The sequence below is a fragment of the Stegodyphus dumicola genome, chromosome 11 (genome assembly GCF_044657685.1).
Source record: "Stegodyphus dumicola isolate Sdum_Otavi_A_Nest chromosome 11, ASM4465768v1".
Classification (NCBI taxonomy): Eukaryota; Metazoa; Arthropoda; class Arachnida; order Araneae; family Eresidae; genus Stegodyphus; species Stegodyphus dumicola.
The window spans coordinates 147,092,423-147,113,275 of record NC_140778.1 but is presented as its reverse complement, the minus strand read 5'-3'; the positions used below and the strand labels follow the sequence as shown (position 1 = coordinate 147,113,275).

Here is a 20,853-nt window from a genome sequence, read left to right as displayed (position 1 = left end):
TGTAAAATAGAAATCAAGCAAAAACACGAAACAATCCTCAAAAACAACACAGATTATATCGCGGATCATAAAACTAAAACCGATAAAACACCAACGGTAAAACCCTGAAAGACAAAAGAAATTAAGGAAACATGCAGATTTTATTGTATGTACAATACAGTTTAGCCGTGACAAATTTGCTAATAAAAAATATTACAGTTTATGGTAAAAGCTAAAATCTTTTAAAAAATGAAAGAATTTATAACGAGGTTGTCTTCCTATTAAGTTTCTTAAATAAAAATTGAAACAATTAAAATGCTTTAGGTGGAAATATTTAAAAGTTTGGCATTACAGTAAAATATAGCGAACTATCAGTATTCGAATCGCGACGAAATCGAAAAAGTAGTTGTGAAATAATATTAATAAATAAACGTGAAATAACATTAATAATACTCTCAGTGTTTTATTCAAAACAAACTGTAAACACATAATAATGAAATATCCATAAGTAAACATCGAGTAATAATCAAACAACACAATTAAGTTTAAAATAAGTATTAGAATAGTTACAGATCTGCTGACCGAATTCTATCCACGACAAATCCCAAGTGTGTTACCAACGCAGGGCAACGAAAAAGCGTAAATTAATTCGAGAGGCACGGATGGAAACAGTCAGAAAGTCGTTGCAATTTGCAAAAAGTAGATCTCTCTCGCCTTTCAGAAGATGCTCGTGAGTTGCTGGCAGTGACCGTGTCTCAAAAGAGTTAAAAGTATTTCTTCCTTTCTATTTAGCACAGACGGCCAGCACTCTATAGTGAGTTTAACACTTCTCAGCTTATTGTTTGCTTAATAATTCCAATGCATCTGCCAATTTATTCAGAATTTTACCTTTGATCCAGCCCTGACTGATATCTACGAGTAGGACCAGAAGCTTGGATACTGCAGTAGCAGACTTAATCTGTTAGTCTGTAGCTGTATTGTCTGCTAGTTCATCTCCTTTTATACCAGCATGCCCAGGGTTCCAGGAGTAGAGAATCTGACATCCCTGGCATTTTAAAATATTGTTATGAAATGTACAGGCGCGGTAGGATGGCTTCCCCGCAAAGCAGTTTTAGGCTTGCTATAAAATGGCAAGGGGCGGCGGGGTTGCACATTCGGCGAGAAATCGCCCATATGGCGACAAAATTGGCGATATGCCATGGACGGATGAAGAACTTTCTGGAACGAATTCTTACCGGTTTAGCCCATAATGTTCTCGAACACAAGCCGAAAGCTATATAAATCCTGCTGGTCCGCAGTCAGTTAGTGTTCCTCGCCGAGAGGCCGTGTGTGTGTGACTCGTCGAGAGGGCGAGTGAGAGTGCGAGTTAGTCAGTATCGAGTTGGTGTCTCGTCTAGCGAATCAATCCCTGCGGAGTCGATCGAGTTGACAGCCGGGCAGCGAGTGCCGAGTAGGTCGTCGAGTTCACCGAAGAAGTCTTTTAGTGTATCGTCGAGAAAGCGTGTTGAGCTCCGGGAACGACTGAACCGAAGAGTTGAGAGCTGTGCTCGTGTGTCGTCGAGTGCATCGCGAGTTGTAGCGTGGAGAGCCTCGAGAGTACGTGGAGTTCCGAGAACGACCGAGCAGAGTCGGGAGCTGTACTCAAGTGCTTTGCAGTGAAGCTGTCTTCACCGTGATAGCCTGATAACTTGAAGGCTGTGTCGCTGATCGTGTCAGCGTGTTTGTAGGAGTTCATCGACGACTGTAAAACGTGTTTTGGAGGCGTCCTAACAATACTGGTTTAATAAAGTGTGTTTTGATACTTCATCATCAAGCGTCGTCATTTTTCACTCCAAATCTACGAACCCCAGACGAACGTGAAGGAAGAAGAAAAACACAATAACTGGTGTCAGGAGTGGGGTAACGCAACAATATGAATGAACTTTAGAATTCTGATAGTTATGCGATGCGGGCTGTAAGTAGGATTTTTCAACGATATTAATGCACTCAAATTTCTGCAACATTGCTTCAAGAGGATAATGAAAGCCTGGTAGACCGCAGTAAGCTCAAAAGTAAAAACGGACAACCGAAGAGTAAGATAGGTCCTCTTGTAGACCACATGAATGCATTTTTCTGGTCATGTTGTATAGTTTAATAAAATAATTTGTACTCAAACGATTGGCGGTATAGCACCAGGGTGTCGGGGTCATTGACCCTACCCCTAATGGAAAGTAAGCTGTTTTGAATTACAAAAACAATAACTAGCAGTGATATATAAATATGTACATATATACATGACTTTGTTTAAAACTTATAATTAATGAGATTAGTAAGTGAGATTAAGGTAATTACAACAAGTAGAAGCGTAGTACAAAATTCGAGCCAGTGAGAACATATAAGTGTCAAACAATTATAAGGTAAATGCGAGACCTAATATGCAAAATTATAAGAATATGTACACAAAAATTATGATAAATGAGGTAAAGAACACAAAAACAAACTATACCGATTCAAACAACACAGCAACAATGTATACACATAGAAACCCATGGTACTCAATAAAAAAAACTTAGTCAACAGTGTCACTGAGGATGGGCATAGGCCTTTTGGGCTTACATTGATCATAAGCATCAGTCATATATTTTAATAGCAGGATTATTAACAGATTTCAAGTCATCGTAGCACGACGCTCTAACCAACTGAGGTAATGGGCCCTTAATAAAATAATCTGGCAACATAAAAAAAAGTTCGGTAGTATAACAAATTATATTTATTGCTGTTTTTCATGTAGTAGTACGATAATGTTATCAATTTACGAGAAGGTTTAGTACGGTAATTTCTCTGCTTGTGATTTTGGTTCAAGAATGGCAGGTCACTTTGTGGGGATTTATTTAATTTACTTAAACGTTAATTTTATTTTGAAGCAACCTTTCCTATTGCTTTCAACCAATGCTTTCTCGCCAGAATGATATTTCAGCTTCGAGCCTTATGCAAAGTAGGATATTTGAAAGATACTATATAAGCTGGTGTCTTCGATGCTTCAGACGAAGCGTGTTCTGTCTTTCGACCATGCTGTTTCGCTGATATTTACGCTCGCTATTTTACGGGCGTACATATTAATTGCCGGTTCGTCTACGTCGGTGGTAGGAACAACAGGCAACTCGCGTTAATTATCGCTGTGCAGCTTCGATAATTATACTTAGGTTTAGGTTTAATTTTACATTTCTAGTTTTAGTTACAGCCAAAAGGGTTGGCTTAGTCTGTAAACACCAGGAGCGCCGACTATATATTCTTTCCTTGACTTGAATAAAAGGGTCGTTTCACCCTTTTTCACGTGTAGTTATTAAAGCAGTCTGAACTTACTTACTTGAATACTCGCTTAATAGTTCAAGTAAAGATCTACCTAACAAAGTAACTTTAATTTAGAGACAATCTTACAGCTTTTTGCAAGAATACTGTTTTTACTTCCTCGTACGAAGTAAATTTCGGGTATCATATTTCAGCGAAAATATCCATTTTGACAGCTATCAAATGCAATTTAAGGATGGTTTTGCTTGACGTCTGTGCATAAGGACTCTTTTTCCCAAAACGTGTTGCAAAAAGGATTTAAAATGAATTCAGAAGAGATTTTTTCCGTTACGCCTGTATGTACGTAGGTACGTATCGAACATAACTCAAAACCGAGTAGCCTCAGAACATTGAAATTTTGTATATACGATTGCATAACATGTAGTTGTGCACCTCCCTTTTTTGGTTGCGATCGGCCGCCCCAAAAGGATATATATGTAATGTTTTCAGTTATTCCAACACATCGTGAGTGATTGGTGAGGCTATTCCATTTCACGTTTTGGCGGATGGTTGACGAAGCTGGGATGATTGCACCACGGAGAAAAATGACGACTCAGGACTTTTCACTTTAAACAGCATATCTTTATTTTATTTTAGCGCAGATGATTTTTTCAAGATGAAGTTACTCAAATAACTTATTCAGTAATTGAATTATTAGATACGACTGACTTTAATACGTTATAACGTTCTAACAAAGAAAGAGGAGCATAGCGGAGGCGTTAGCAGAACGAAGGCGAGAAGGCATCTCTGTAGGAGAACTTATGACGCAGCATTTATATGAAAGGTTATGTAACAGAATAGCTTCTAGAAAAATGTAGAAAAACTTATGACGCAGCAATTATATGAGGAGGTAATATAATAGGCGCGAATGTTCTAGAAGGTACTGGTCTAGGGGAAGATCCTGAATTGCAGAAAATGAATTAAAGGTTGCTGGTTCGCAAAGAGCAAAGCCATCGTATTTCTTTTATATTTTACATCTTTAATTGTCATAATAATAGCAAAGGAAAAGACGAAACACTGTAGACGCGTGATTAGACCCATATTGAAAAAGATTTTGATTGCGTAGTATGCTAGTAATGCTAACTTGGTAATATCTAAAGAACTTGGCATAATATTTGTGGCCACAATCACTTGGCACTCTGGTCGTGCCTTTCCACAGAAGATTTACATTTTTGATACTGTTGAGATAGAAAGCAAGCCAGCGAAATGACATCTTAGCACAGTAGAGAGCAAAAGCTGAAGTGCGTAGTTATGAAGGATGGAAGCACGGCGAAGAGAAAAGTTTTGGTTTACAAAGGCAGTTTCAGTTCCCAATTATTACGTCGTCAGAGCTGCGCGGGCCATAGAGTGATCTAGAAATGAGGCAATGCAAAGAAGTTATTACGATTTCAGAATAGAGAGGTAGAATTAATGTTTATAGTTATATTATAATTCTGATTCATATATTTTTATATTACATATATATATACCCACTGTTGTTCGGCTCTGTGAGCTCAGTTTTTTTCATTCTTATATGTTGGTAAATTGTGCCTTTTTATAATTTGAAAATGATTGAATTACGTTGTTCTTATCTCCCGGTTAAGGTTATTATGCCTTTAGTTAATCTGCATGCAATAATTGCAGAATTATCAACAATTTAAAAGTGCGACTAAGCCTGATTTTTTTACCACAGCAGCCATATTTGTTGACATTTGAAACTTAGCATAAGAGTGAATTAAATCTGTTTCAGCGCCTGCAGTGTCTTTTCGCCAAGTGGGACCAAAAGTAAACTTACAGTTTTATGCACAAAAGAATCTGCCTTCTAACTCTCTGACCGAATTGCTTGCTTTTGCGCAGAAACTCTAATTTTAATTGTAAAGAAAAATTTTGTTAGTTGTCTTAACTTTATTTGGAGCTTTATTCTGTATTTAAGTGAATTAAATCTGTTTCAGCGCCTTCAGTGTCTTTTCGCCAAATGGGACCAAAAGTAAACTTACAGTTTTATGCACAAAAGAATCTGCCTTCTAGCCTTCTGAGGGAATTGCTTGCTTTTGCGCAGAAATTCTAATTTTAATTCTAAAGAAAAAAAAAAATTTTAGTTGTCTTAACTTTATTTGGAGCTTTATTCTGTATTTTTCAATTTTTAACAAAGATATTTTGAGGTTTTATGTATTTTTGCCTAGCCGCGAAGTGAGACTTAATGAGAAATATAACTCTAATTAAATTCGAGGAAATAAGTTTAAATGAAATGCAGCAAAAAATGCGTATAATTAAATATTCCGTACAAGGGAGTCATATGATATACACATCAGATTTTTTTTACTTTAGATATTAAATTTTAAAATGAATTGTTCACTGAATTTTTTTTCTGTTTAAATAAATAATAAATAAAACATCAGCAATTTTTAATTAATATCGCACTCTGCATCATTTATACATCGTAAAATTGCATCTCATTTTCAAGGATTAAAATTAATGCCACTTGGTATACATAAACTGGTTAATTTGATGACAGTCATCGATCAGAATTATTTTTCTTCAATACAGCTGATCACGAGTGATTGTCATATGCCTCGTCACCTGCCTCATCGAATATGCGTTCTTCCTCTCACTATTTTAATCCTCCCTCCTACGCTTCTTCTCACCCCAAGATCGATTTGTTTGCGGCGAGAATCACGAGTCTAGAGAAAAGAGAGGAGAAAAAAATCATTCGACCAGAGGCGAAAGGATGGGATTCCGGAAAATCACATGACGAAAAAACGTGTTTGACAACGAGATGAAAACGCTTTGTGTAGAAGGATACCCACAGTTTTCTTTGAAGTATATCAAATAACAGCCCGCATTCACCGTTTAATTGTTGTGTATGCTCCCTTGCGCAAATTAAATTACAAATTATGAAATTTAGCTGAATGCTTTATTGAAACTTTCAATGCATATGCGCGAGGGAAACTCAAATAATTCACTCACTAAATTCCTACTATTAGCTCACACTCTCCCTATATCTTGTACAAATTTTCAATCGTTAATAAAATACTTTTTATTCATCCACTCAAGTTCAAATACATTTTTTAAAATTGTAGTGGATGACACTTTTAAAATTGTAGTGACTCACATATCAATAAGAATTTTTTTTATTATTATTTTTTATTTATTTATTTATTTATTTATTTTTCGACCTAAGCAGAAATTGACTTCAGTTCTTTTTATTTAATTAATTACTAATTAATTAATTTTCAATCGTTAATAAAATCTTTTTTATACATCCACTCAAGTTCAAATACATTTTTTAAACTTGTAGTGGATGACACTTGATGTTAATGGCGTTTTTCCACATATTAAAAAAAAATTTTATTTGTATTTTTAAAATTTTTCTTTGTTTATAAGGTATTTTTCCCACTTCCCTAGCGTGCCTTCGTGGTGTAAAGGTAGCACGCTGGACCGGTATTCCAGAGGTCCGTGGTTCGATTCCCGGCGAAGGCGGTTGCATATTTTTCATCTTTCTGGCTTCTAATTAACATAATGGCTCTACAAGTGGCGCCCGATCTAAAAGGGTTGTGAATGATGATTCTCCGCACCCAAGATTTGGCGACTAAGTCCCCTAAAACCCTAGTCGCCCTTTAAGAAGGGGAGTATATAAGGTATTTCTCCCACTTTCCCAGCGTGCATTCGTGGTGTAACGGTAGCACGCTGGGCCGGTATTCCAGAGGTCCGTGTTTCGATTCCCGGCGAAGGCGGTTGCATATTTTTTATCTCTCTGGCTTCCAATTAACCTAATGGCTCTACATGTTGACCTAAGTAGAAATTGATTTAAAAAAAATTTTTTTATGTTACATATTTTTCATTTAATTACTCGTTTAAAATACTTAATCTCACGCACAGGATTTATAAATTAATTTGCTTCAGTGAGCTACTATGTTGGTTTGCTATAACATTTACGTGCAAACTGTTATATTTAAACATTAATGTTTAAGACAGAAGAAAAAAAAAAAAAAAAAACGCCTCAAATAAATCATAAAAGTAAAGCAAAAGCCTGTTTAAGGCGTAAATTTTTAGTGCAGAAACTCTATCGATTCCCAGCACGAACAAAGCCGTTCTTCATCAGGAGCAAAGAATTCAGAAAACTTCTTCCATTGGAGAATTAGATTTTCTTGAAGCTTTTCACATTCACAAAAAATTTACCATATTTAGTTAATGATTTTAATCCAATCCTACCTAACGCTTTTAAATCTCTATTATCTTAAATTTCTCAATTTTCGTTATTATTTCTATTAACAGATGGCACTGTTCTCTCGTATATCTCGAATTCCTTAGGGTATGAATATATTCGCAACTGGGTTTTTTAGTTGCAGATTTCTTTGATCCTGATGAAGAGGGGTATTTTTCGCCCTCGAAATCGACAGCGTTTCTATGCTAAAAATCTACGCCTAACATAGGTTGTTGCTTTCGTTCTATGATTAATGTTTACCTTCCAAAATTTCATATAAAATAAAAAGGGAAATGAAAATGGTATCTTAACTGCGAAGAATGAGGGCAGATTATTTTCCTAGCACAGTTAATTTTTGAAATTAACATCATATATTCTATGATTAATGTTTACCTTCCAAAATTTCATATAAAATAAAAAGGGAAATGAAAATGGTACCTTAACTGCGAAGAATGAGGGCAGATTATTTTCCTAGCACAGTTAATTTTTGAAATTAACATCATATATTCTATGATTAATGTTTACCTTCCAAAATTTCATATAAAATAAAAAGGGAAATGAAAATGGTATCTTAACTGCGAAGAATGAGGGCAGATTATTTTCCTAGCACAGTTAATTTTTGAAATTAACATCATATATTCTATGATTAATGTTTACCTTCCAAAATTTCATATAAAATAAAAAGGGAAATGAAAATGGTACCTTAACTGCGAAGAATGAGGGCAGATTATTTTCCTAGCACAGTTAATTTTTGAAATTAACATCATATATTCTATGATTAATGTTTACCTTCCAAAATTTCATATAAAATAAAAAGGGAAATGAAAATGGTATCTTAACTGCGAAGAATGAGGGCAGATTATTTTCCTAGCACAGTTAATTTTTGAAATTAACATCATATATTCTATGATTAATGTTTACCTTCCAAAATTTCATATAAAATAAAAAGGGAAATGAAAATGGTACCTTAACTGCGAAGAATGAGGGCAGATTATTTTCCTAGCACAGTTAATTTTTGAAATTAACATCATATATTCTATGATTAATGTTTACCTTCCAAAATTTCATATAAAATAAAAAGGGAAATGAAAATGGTATCTTAACTGCGAAGAATGAGGGCAGATTATTTTCCTAGCACAGTTAATTTTTGAAATTAACATCATATATTCTATGATTAATGTTTACCTTCCAAAATTTCATATAAAATAAAAAGGGAAATGAAAATGGTACCTTAACTGCGAAGAATGAGGGCAGATTATTTTCCTAGCACAGTTAATTTTTGAAATTAACATCATATATTCTATGATTAATGTTTACCTTCCAAAATTTCATATAAAATAAAAAGGGAAATGAAAATGGTATCTTAACTGCGAAGAATGAGGGCAGATTATTTTCCTAGCACAGTTAATTTTTGAAATTAACATCATATATTCTATGATTAATGTTTACCTTCCAAAATTTCATATAAAATAAAAAGGGAAATGAAAATGGTACCTTAACTGCGAAGAATGAGGGCAGATTATTTTCCTAGCACAGTTAATTTTTGAAATTAACATCATATATTCTATGATTAATGTTTACCTTCCAAAATTTCATATAAAATAAAAAGGGAAATGAAAATGGTATCTTAACTGCGAAGAATGAGGGCAGATTATTTTCCTAGCACAGTTAATTTTTGAAATTAACATCATATATTCTATGATTAATGTTTACCTTCCAAAATTTCATATAAAATAAAAAGGGAAATGAAAATGGTACCTTAACTGCGAAGAATGAGGGCAGATTATTTTCCTAGCACAGTTAATTTTTGAAATTAACATCATATATTCTATGATTAATGTTTACCTTCCAAAATTTCATATAAAATAAAAAGGGAAATGAAAATGGTATCTTAACTGCGAAGAATGAGGGCAGATTATTTTCCTAGCACAGTTAATTTTTGAAATTAACATCATATATTCTATGATTAATGTTTACCTTCCAAAATTTCATATAAAATAAAAAGGGAAATGAAAATGGTACCTTAACTGCGAAGAATGAGGGCAGATTATTTTCCTAGCACAGTTAATTTTTGAAATTAACATCATATATTCTATGATTAATGTTTACCTTCCAAAATTTCATATAAAATAAAAAGGGAAATGAAAATGGTATCTTAACTGCGAAGAATGAGGGCAGATTATTTTCCTAGCACAGTTAATTTTTGAAATTAACATCATATATTCTATGATTAATGTTTACCTTCCAAAATTTCATATAAAATAAAAAGGGAAATGAAAATGGTACCTTAACTGCGAAGAATGAGGGCAGATTATTTTCCTAGCACAGTTAATTTTTGAAATTAACATCATATATTCTATGATTAATGTTTACCTTCCAAAATTTCATATAAAATAAAAAGGGAAATGAAAATGGTATCTTAACTGCGAAGAATGAGGGCAGATTATTTTCCTAGCACAGTTAATTTTTGAAATTAACATCATATATTCTATGATTAATGTTTACCTTCCAAAATTTCATATAAAATAAAAAGGGAAATGAAAATGGTACCTTAACTGCGAAGAATGAGGGCAGATTATTTTCCTAGCACAGTTAATTTTTGAAATTAACATCATATATTCTATGATTAATGTTTACCTTCCAAAATTTCATATAAAATAAAAAGGGAAATGAAAATGGTATCTTAACTGCGAAGAATGAGGGCAGATTATTTTCCTAGCACAGTTAATTTTTGAAATTAACATCATATATTCTATGATTAATGTTTACCTTCCAAAATTTCATATAAAATAAAAAGGGAAATGAAAATGGTACCTTAACTGCGAAGAATGAGGGCAGATTATTTTCCTAGCACAGTTAATTTTTGAAATTAACATCATATATTCTATGATTAATGTTTACCTTCCAAAATTTCATATAAAATAAAAAGGGAAATGAAAATGGTATCTTAACTGCGAAGAATGAGGGCAGATTATTTTCCTAGCACAGTTAATTTTTGAAATTAACATCATATATTCTATGATTAATGTTTACCTTCCAAAATTTCATATAAAATAAAAAGGGAAATGAAAATGGTACCTTAACTGCGAAGAATGAGGGCAGATTATTTTCCTAGCACAGTTAATTTTTGAAATTAACATCATATATTCTATGATTAATGTTTACCTTCCAAAATTTCATATAAAATAAAAAGGGAAATGAAAATGGTATCTTAACTGCGAAGAATGAGGGCAGATTATTTTCCTAGCACAGTTAATTTTTGAAATTAACATCATATATTCTATGATTAATGTTTACCTTCCAAAATTTCATATAAAATAAAAAGGGAAATGAAAATGGTACCTTAACTGCGAAGAATGAGGGCAGATTATTTTCCTAGCACAGTTAATTTTTGAAATTAACATCATATATTCTATGATTAATGTTTACCTTCCAAAATTTCATATAAAATAAAAAGGGAAATGAAAATGGTATCTTAACTGCGAAGAATGAGGGCAGATTATTTTCCTAGCACAGTTAATTTTTGAAATTAACATCATATATTCTATGATTAATGTTTACCTTCCAAAATTTCATATAAAATAAAAAGGGAAATGAAAATGGTATCTTAACTGCGAAGAATGAGGGCAGATTTTTTTCCTAGCACAGTTAATTTTTGAAATTAACATCATATATTCTATGATTAATGTTTACCTTCCAAAATTTCATATAAAATAAAAAGGGAAATGAAAATGGTACCTTAACTGCGAAGAATGAGGGCAGATTATTTTCCTAGCACAGTTAATTTTTGAAATTAACATCATATATTCTATGATTAATGTTTACCTTCCAAAATTTCATATAAAATAAAAAGGGAAATGAAAATGGTATCTTAACTGCGAAGAATGAGGGCAGATTATTTTCCTAGCACAGTTAATTTTTGAAATTAACATCATATATTCTATGATTAATGTTTACCTTCCAAAATTTCATATAAAATAAAAAGGGAAATGAAAATGGTACCTTAACTGCGAAGAATGAGGGCAGATTATTTTCCTAGCACAGTTAATTTTTGAAATTAACATCATATATTCTATGATTAATGTTTACCTTCCAAAATTTCATATAAAATAAAAAGGGAAATGAAAATGGTATCTTAACTGCGAAGAATGAGGGCAGATTATTTTCCTAGCACAGTTAATTTTTGAAATTAACATCATATATTCTATGATTAATGTTTACCTTCCAAAATTTCATATAAAATAAAAAGGGAAATGAAAATGGTATCTTAACTGCGAAGAATGAGGGCAGATTATTTTCCTAGCACAGTTAATTTTTGAAATTAACATCATATATTCTATGATTAATGTTTACCTTCCAAAATTTCATATAAAATAAAAAGGGAAATGAAAATGGTATCTTAACTGCGAAGAATGAGGGCAGATTATTTTCTTAGCACAGTTAATTTTTGAAATTAACATCATATATTCTATGATTAATGTTTACCTTCCAAAATTTCATATAAAATAAAAAAGGGAAATGAAAATGGTATCTTAACTGCGAAGAATGAGGGCAGATTATTTTCGTAGCACAGTTAATTTTTGAAATTAACATCATATATTACAGTTTGAGTACTTTTGCAAGATAATACGAGGTACATAAGTAAGAGGTTCCAAGATTTCGCTTTCCACTAACGCTGTAAGGCATTCTTTATCTTCTTAAGAATTACAGTGTAGTTACTTGCTGCAAGATGGAGCAATTTGTGAAAAATGGTCTAACCGGCTTTACTGTAGATCACATTATTTTCTAAGGACTGTTTCTGCTAAGGTCTCCTGCCTTCGTGGTGTAATTAGAACCAGTCCGGCCAGCAATCACCCGATCCGTAGTTCGAATCTCGGCAAGACATAGCCCGTTTTTCATATTTCCAGCTTCCACAGACTCTACAACGTAATACATAAAGTAACGGTGGAAATATGTACTTCAAATATATCCAACCTACAACAACACTGTAGCAAATACAACTTGGCAAGCCGTCATCCATGCACACAAATTTTTCAATCAATTGAGTATAGCAGATACTGTCAATTCCAGTGTTCGGTTGCTATATTGTGCTTGGTTTCAAGAGCAGGAGACCTTAGCAGAAACAGTCCTTAGAAAATAATGTGATCTACAGTAAAGCTGGTTACGGCTATCACAGACCATTTTTCACAAATTGCTCCATCTTGCAGAAAGTAACTACACTGTAATTGTGCTTGGTTTGAAGATCAGGAGACCTTGGCAGAAGTAGTCCTTAGAAAACAATATGATCTTCAGTAAAGCTGGTTACGGCTATCACAGACCATTTGTCACAAATTGCTTCATCCTGCAGCAAGTAACTACGCTGTAATTGTGCTTGGTTTCAAGATCAGGAGACCTTGGCAGAACCAGTCCTTAGAAAATAATATGATCTTCAGTAAAGCTGGTTACGGCTATCATAGACCATTTGTCACAAATTGCTCCATCCTGCAGCAAGTAACTAAGCTGTAATTGTGCTTGGTTTCAAGATCAGGAGACCTTGGCAGAACCAGTCCTTAGAAAATAATATGATCTTCAGTAAAGCTGGTTACGGCTATCACAGACCATTTGTCACAAATTGCTCCATCCTGCAGCAAGTAACTAAGCTGTAATTGTGCTTGGTTTCAAGATCAGGAGACCTTGGCAGAAGTAGTCCTTAGAAAATAATAGGCTCTTCAGTAAAGCTGGTTACGGTTATCATAGACTATTTGTCACAAATCGCTCCATCCTGCAGCAAGTAACTACGCTGTAATTGTGCTTGGTTTTAAGATCAAGAGAGCTTGGCAGAAGTAGGCCTTAAAAAATAATAGGATCTTCAGTAAAACTGGTTACAGTTGCCATACAGATTGTTCCATCCTGCAGGAAGTACCTGCACTGTAGTTCAATGCTATCGAATTGCAAATACTATCTGATGCTAGTGCAGTACTTTTTTCGTTGTCCTTTCTAAGAGAATAAAACTTATGAAGCTTTCCTTCCAACTACTCTGATTCCAACGTACCTTTTCGAACATAGCAAAAATCTTCAAATCTTAGTGCCGGATACTTGTTACGGAGCAGAAAGAAAGGCAACGTCTTTCGCCGAAAAGAAAGATTTCCTATAATAATTAAACCACATATAAGACAAAACCTGAAAGAACACATCAACGAATCATTTACCGATATCTGCCACATTGAGCTCGGAGAGATGTTCACAAACCACTGACCTCTATTTCTGCCTGCACCAAAGAGGCTTCCATTTCCAGCATTTCTTTAGAAGCAATAGGTTGGATATTTGCATTACACCACAGTTACAACTGCTTATCCTCCAAACTGTGTGTGAAACGATAACTCACCTAATAATAAATTCTTGTAACAACTATTTCTAATCAACTTGTGAAAACGCAACGTAGTTCCTTGCAAACACATGCGCCCAAGTTGTCGAATGGAAATAGATGACTGTTGACCAACGGCATTTTTTTCCCTACGTTCAAGTAGGCTACTTACAACATTCTTCCCATATTCCCCGTGAACATAAGCTTGTAAAGAACTCCAAAAGAATACACGTTAGGTTTCTCGAAAATCTGATTCTATTGGCGAAAGAAACACCTAGCAAAATCGGGCAGATATTTGGAGGACAATCGTAAAATTTAGTGACTTTTCGAAGTATTTTGGATTCATTGCTTGGAAGATCGAAGACCGAGAAAGCAAAATTACACACATACTTTTATATTGCTAACCCTTTGGGTACATTTGACGAATGAGATTCGTCGTCCGCTTCCTTGGGCGAAGTTACAGTGGACGAGTCTGAATTTAAGAAGCAAGCGTTGATGTTTGCGGCCCCCGCCACCGGCATTGATCGCAAACAATTGCCTGACGTTTTGTTTATGACATTTTACAATTGCAAATAAAGTCAATTCCACTTATCTTTATTATTAACCCAGTTCTTTATGCGCTATCCTAAGATGTATGAAATAAAAAAAATTCCTTATATGACTGCGAAAATGATAATTCCAATGAAGTTGAATTATGATAACAATGATTACAGTGAATTGGATAGCGAAAATGATGAAAACAACAATGAATTGAAAAAAAATTCCTTATATGACTGCGAAAATGATAATTCCAATGAAGTTGAATTATGATAACAATGATTACAGTGAATTGGATAGCGAAAATGATGAAAACAACAATGAATTGAAAAAGTTGGTTCTTGTTGTATATAAATATTTTTATTTTGTTTCATTTATATATTTATTTATATTTTGTAACTAAAATGCTCCTTCAAAAACATATTTATATCACCAATATAAGTATATTCCATATAAAATGTATTACATATATATTAATCCATATAACGACAAATTAAATCCGTACCATAGGCATAAAAAATCTTCAAATAATTCAATACTCAAAAGGTTAATTAAAACTGAAAGATAAACATTTTACCTATTTCCGAATGGCAACAGTCTCGCGCGCTGGAGATAAAAATGTTTTATTTCGGACAGTGTTGCCACTGCTCGCTTTCAAACCGCTGAGTTTGCTAATAAAAAATTCTTTACAATTTTACAAAATATGAAATAAGTAATAAAACAAATTTGAAATTCAAAATTCGGACGATGCTGATGCTCAGTGGAGGACTACGTTATCCAAAGTTTGGTGGCTCTATTAACCGCCGTTTTTTTATAATACGAGGAACATACATACATGCAGATTCTTCATTGCTTAATTTCTTTAAAAACAATTCAGGGCGATAATAATTGGTGGCAACAGTTTGAAAAGTAACATACCATTTATAGTGAACTGACGCAAAATCCAATTTCGAGAATAATAGTCCCTTTTAGGCTAATAACATTTATTTATTCAAGCGCAAAACATTGGCGCGCAAAAGTCTATTGCGAAAACCGGAAAATCAAGGACAGTGGATATGTTTGTCCTTTAAGAGATGAAAATTTACAGTTACTTTAATTTATTGAAATAACTCAAATACAGAAAAATATTTACGCCACGTTTTTGATACTATTCAAAAGTGGCAATCAGTTAAATAGTTAAATCTTGATTATTGTCGAGATAAAATAAAGAAATAACATTAAAAGTAAATTTTAATGGATTTATACACATTCGAAAAACGATTTTAATTTAAATGCCATAAATTAGATTATTTTAAAAATAGATCGATTTCGTGTTACAAATAAGCACTTTTTTTTTTGTGAGGCGGGGAGGAGGGAAATAGTTTCTCCCTCCCCCTTTGGTTTCAAATGAAAACCTGATTTAAAAAAAAAAAAAAAATACAATATTTCACTAAGATTGTATTGTTCACCCGCCCCCTCTCAGCTTGGTAGACATTTTTCTCTTTAAATATTATTCGCGTTTAAAAAAGTCATGCCTAAGACAGGGATGACAAAATAGGCATTAAAATATAAATATATAGATAGATAACGTAAATTAAAAACTACCATTAACAGAAGTTTCTTGTGGTAAAACATGTCGCATACCAAGGATTTCAGTAAGCATTAACACGTTGCCAAAGATAAATCTTTAAATTCTGAGGAAAATGAAAACATCGGCAGAATTCATGAAAAAACATCAAAGAAATGGATGCATCTTTAATTCAATGGTTTAAACTAGTGCTTCTCAACCTTTTTTGGTCCACGGACCGGTGGTTTTTTTCCTCTCCCTCCTCCCTAAAAAAACTTGGGAGGCTTTTGCCAAAGGACAAGGTATTCAAGAATTACTACACAAGTTAATTGTAATATTCTTATTACCATTTGCCTACAATCATATTTAAATATAAAGATAAGTAAATATTGTAATTATTACATATCAGTATAATTATCATATATAAGTAAATAAACCTTTGAGAAAAATCACACAATATTAATAAAAAAAATCACAAAAACCCTTCCATATAAAAATGGATCAATGACGGTCTCTGGACAAACGAATGAGGATCCCTTATCTACCATACCTGAAACGCCACTTGTCAACATTTTCTCGTCCTCAAATGGCAACAACTGAAACAATCGGAATTCATAATAATGCTTTCGCTGGAAAGAACATCTCTACAAACAATATATTCACGTTTTGGACAATTTTCTTCTGACTGTGGCGAAAGGACGAAACCATATTTCAAGTTGTCTGCGATATAGCCTTACAAAGCTTTTTCTTTTTTTTTGGCAGACTGTGGACTATATTCACCTTCATATGTATTCCAAGGGGTTGACGACGTACTTGGTTTTGGAGAATCCTTTTCTTTGCACGAAATTTAGTAATGTGCCTTTCGTTTTCTTCTTACTCATCCTGTTTATTTATTTTTAATCTAAAGTTACAGAAATAGTAGTTATAGCACAGTATTAAATTCAGAGGTTATTAATACCTTCCGTACTGATGTATAGTTTTCAGTTGTCCAAGCGTGCAGAAGAATGTAAGCAAGATAAAAAGCGAAACCTAACCTAAGACGCCTTAACCCTTTCCAGCACGCTACTCTTTAAATGGAATTTTACCAAAAAACATTTGTAGGCAGTCTGTTTAGGCCTAGGAGAGTATGCAGGTATAATTTTACAAAGATTGCACAAACCGTTTCCATTTTGTGGGTGTGTCCGAAGCGAACACACTGAGCCGCGATAGGTGAGCATTGCTGTGAAGCACGTATTACAGTAAAATACTTTGTTATATGATTTAAAAACAGTAGAATCTGATCTCTGTAGCAGATTTACCATAACCTAGGGTAAACCATGGGAAGGCCTGCTACTCTACACCCCCGAAAAAAAACCGGGGAAAAAAAAAGAAAACTCTCATTGCTTCGGCGATGCTGAGGCCTCTTTGAGCCATTTACACAATTTCAAAATTTATAAGAAAAATAATTAAAATACTATAATATTTACAATTAATTATTGACTAGAAAAAATAATTATTAAATATATATGCAAATAAAAATCTACAGAAATCAAAACTAAGCAAACTACGCACGATGAAAGCAAGAGAAAAAAAAGGGTCTGTTCTCGCTGAAATTCAAATAGCTAAGTGAAAACAAAGCACTGGGGTCTTCAAAACCCAAAACAGAAAAGAATAAAAACACTATACTTCACTATACGCAATGTTCCAAAGATAAAAATTAAAAGTAATAGATAGATTAGCATATTAGCATACGAACAACAAAATTATATAAAGACTTTTTCATTGATATTCTTTATATTAAAAAAAACCCTGAAATATTCCTTTGAAAAATCAGTGTCTTTAAAAACAGAATATATTTCAACATTAATGATTTGCTTGTGTGGTGCTGCTATCTATTATTCATAAAAGAGATTAAAAGTAACCATTAGTGTAGCTTTTGTGATATTTATCGATTATTTTCAGTGTCTATAGTGGGAATATTTTTGGTGTGTTCACACTGAACACACTGCGTCGGAAAGGGTTAAACACTACGATAGATATTCAGCGTTCAAGTAATCAGCGATATTCAAGGCAGACAGGGGAACACTAACTGGTGCACTAAGAGTCCGGCACGGCAATTTATAAAAGGCGATTAGGTACATAGTTGCCAGTTTGTTATATTTTTCATCATCTTATTTTCTAAACTAGTAAACTATGGTTATTGTAATATAGGTGATATTGTAATATCGATTGTCGGCAGATGACACTATGGGTTTTGGACAGATAGCTGGATATTCCGCGGACCGGCGGTTAAGAAACACTGGTTTAAACAACAATCCGATTTTTGGAAACCATGTAAATTAATTCATGTTACTTAAGTCTAATCGAGGCCGCCCAGAGGGTAAAGTGGTTAGGGGAACCGACTATGATACCAAATGACCCAGGTACGAAGACCGGAGAAGGCATGGTTGTAACTGTCCGTCCCTTTATAGGAGGAAAAGGTGGCCCTATTAGGTGCCTCCATAATAAAGTGACCACCACTTCTGACCTTAGTTGTGGCCAAGCCGAAGTCGGTTGAGTCTGTTTGAAAAAATATATTTCAAAACAATGTTACTAAATCAAGTGGATGATTTATCGTTCCTGAAGTGTTGCGCGGATGTGTGACTTGTTATTCATAACTGGTTACATCTGCTAAGAAATTTCATGTTCCCGCAGCGATGATATACCACAGGTGCGGAATTGGCATGTACGCAAGCGTCCCCCCCTGCTGGATACTAACATGACATCAGATCATGATATCTTTCATACACAGAGCTAAGAACTGAAAAATCATATCGCAAATAATTTTTGCCTTTCTCTTTGCAGAAAATTAATCCTTCAAATACTGACACGCCAATAAAAGATAAATGTACAGAGAACAAAAAAAAACTCAGAAGCTATTGTTGTAAGTTAATCCATTTCTCATCCGTGCGAACTACACAGCAGCTGATCATGACGTAGACCACATGGCATTAAAAAAAAATCAGCATCACAACTGGCGAGTTGCCAAATAATTTCTTTTGTCCAGATTTCTCCCACATGGCAAGGGCAGCATCTAATAAGAAATCGATAGGCAGAAACATTTCGGATTGGGTGAAGGATTTGTATACTTCTCAAAAGAAAATCGCCAGTACGCCTACTTGCACAAAATGTTTATACACGTATTTTATGACCTCGACGTAAAAGATAAAACCATCTTAATTTTCCCGTAGGAGGGAGGGACCATGAAATAAAAACCTACATCACCTGATGAAATGTGTAGGATATAAACAGTTGCTACCAATCCGTGTTGAATTTAATAACCGATGACAATTATGCAGTCAAATTATGAATAGCAGCGAAATGTTAAAAAGATAGTCATAAATATGATGACTAGAAACTTCGTTCCTGATTAAATCTGTGTTTACTTACATAAATTCATAAATAAAGATGTAATAAATTCATAAAGATACATAAATTTTTAAAGATCATGGCTAATAAATTTGGCAATGCAATTCAACTAACAAATATCGTTAGTCCGGCACCCATGCCTTTTACTTCCTTATACGAAGCAAGCAAACGATGTACTATACGTATCATAATTCACCTAGAATAGCCATTTTGACCGCTCCCGAATCTCTTTTGACTCTCGACGTCCGTACGTACGGATAGAATAAGGGACTCTTTACTTCCTTGTACAAATAGCCCACCAGCTGCCGAGCGGTAAAGTCGCTGAACACTGGTAGTTCGGTCCGAGGTTCGAATCCCGCGAATGGGCTGGCTGCATGGGTGTTTTCGTGGTTTTCCCTATGTGTAACGTGTATACGAGCCAGTTCCCCTTAAAAAGTCCTCCATGAAGGCATCCCTCCCTTAAGGCAGATAGCAATCGAGGCTTTGCCGTAATTAAATAACCTAACCTAACTTCCTTGTACAAAGTAAAGGAAGCACTGAAATCGCGAAAAATTTTCGGTTCTCATATTTCAACGAAAATATCCATTTTGACCGCTCTCGAATAAATTTGAACGAAATTTTTTGCCTGACATCTGTACGTACAGACACAGTAAAGGACTCTTTTCTCCAAAACGGATTGTAAAATGGATTAATATAAATAAAATTTAAAGTGGATTCAAAAGAGACTTTTTTCGCGACACCGGCCTGAATTAGGATCTCCTTCCCCACCCCAAAGTAAAAGCATGTATTCCCATCCAATAATTCTTCATCAACATTTTAAGATGGCACTCTGGCGTCTTTCACACCAAGAAGAATGTTAGTATTTTTCACTCACCGCTAATTATTACACCTGACTCACTAATTGTAACGGAAAGGCTAATGGTATTGCAAAATATCATACGAGCTCATAATACCGCCATCGCAAGAACATTTCCAGTACTGCGAAAATGGTATTTGAACCAACAATTTACAATAATTACATACTAATAACGAAACGCAGAACTCGGCAGCTTTCCTGCACAAACCAAACATGTTTCCACCTACCTGAATCACTCCCAAGCATGCCAGACGTTAGGAAGACCTAAGAACACTTTAACGGAGAGAGCAGAAAAGAAATTCTCGAATGGGAGACATGGCTGGTTAACCGCGAGACGCGCCGAAATTGAAGCGAAAAAAAAAAGAAAAAGTTCAGTGCGGAGCATCGCCAAGGGCAGACATGCATTAATTTCTATGCCGTGCACCTTCGTCAAACGGGTGAATAACTTCTGAAGTTTACACACACATGCTAGTTTTCACATCAGACAACATGAACGCATAGATTTCCTTTGATTAGATACGCCACACAAAGCGATAAATACAAGCGATCACAAGGAAATCATATAGATTATTCGCACAATTTTAGACGATTTCATTCTAATCATAGAAATATTTCGCCTGAAATTTATATGTTCTATTTGATAACATTTATTCTTCACTATCTTTATACACCGTAATCTCCGAAACAATAAATCC

At 34.1% G+C, this 20,853-nt stretch overlaps 1 protein-coding gene across 5 annotated transcripts in view; it reads right to left on the bottom strand.

The window, feature by feature from the left end:
- Lrrk (Leucine-rich repeat kinase) overlaps positions 1–20,853 on the bottom strand; it is a 331,346-nt gene that overhangs the window by 131,044 nt on the left and 179,449 nt on the right. The window contains exon 1 of one of the 5 annotated variants that reach the window (XM_085827299.1): positions 20,386–20,419. The exons of the other annotated variants lie outside the window; for them this stretch is intronic. Coding sequence (XP_085683425.1) covers positions 20,386–20,404 — 19 coding nt within the window. The 5' untranslated portion in view covers positions 20,405–20,419. Of the gene's footprint in view, positions 1–20,385; positions 20,420–20,853 lie in introns of those variants that run through there. 5 annotated transcript variants of the gene reach the window in all.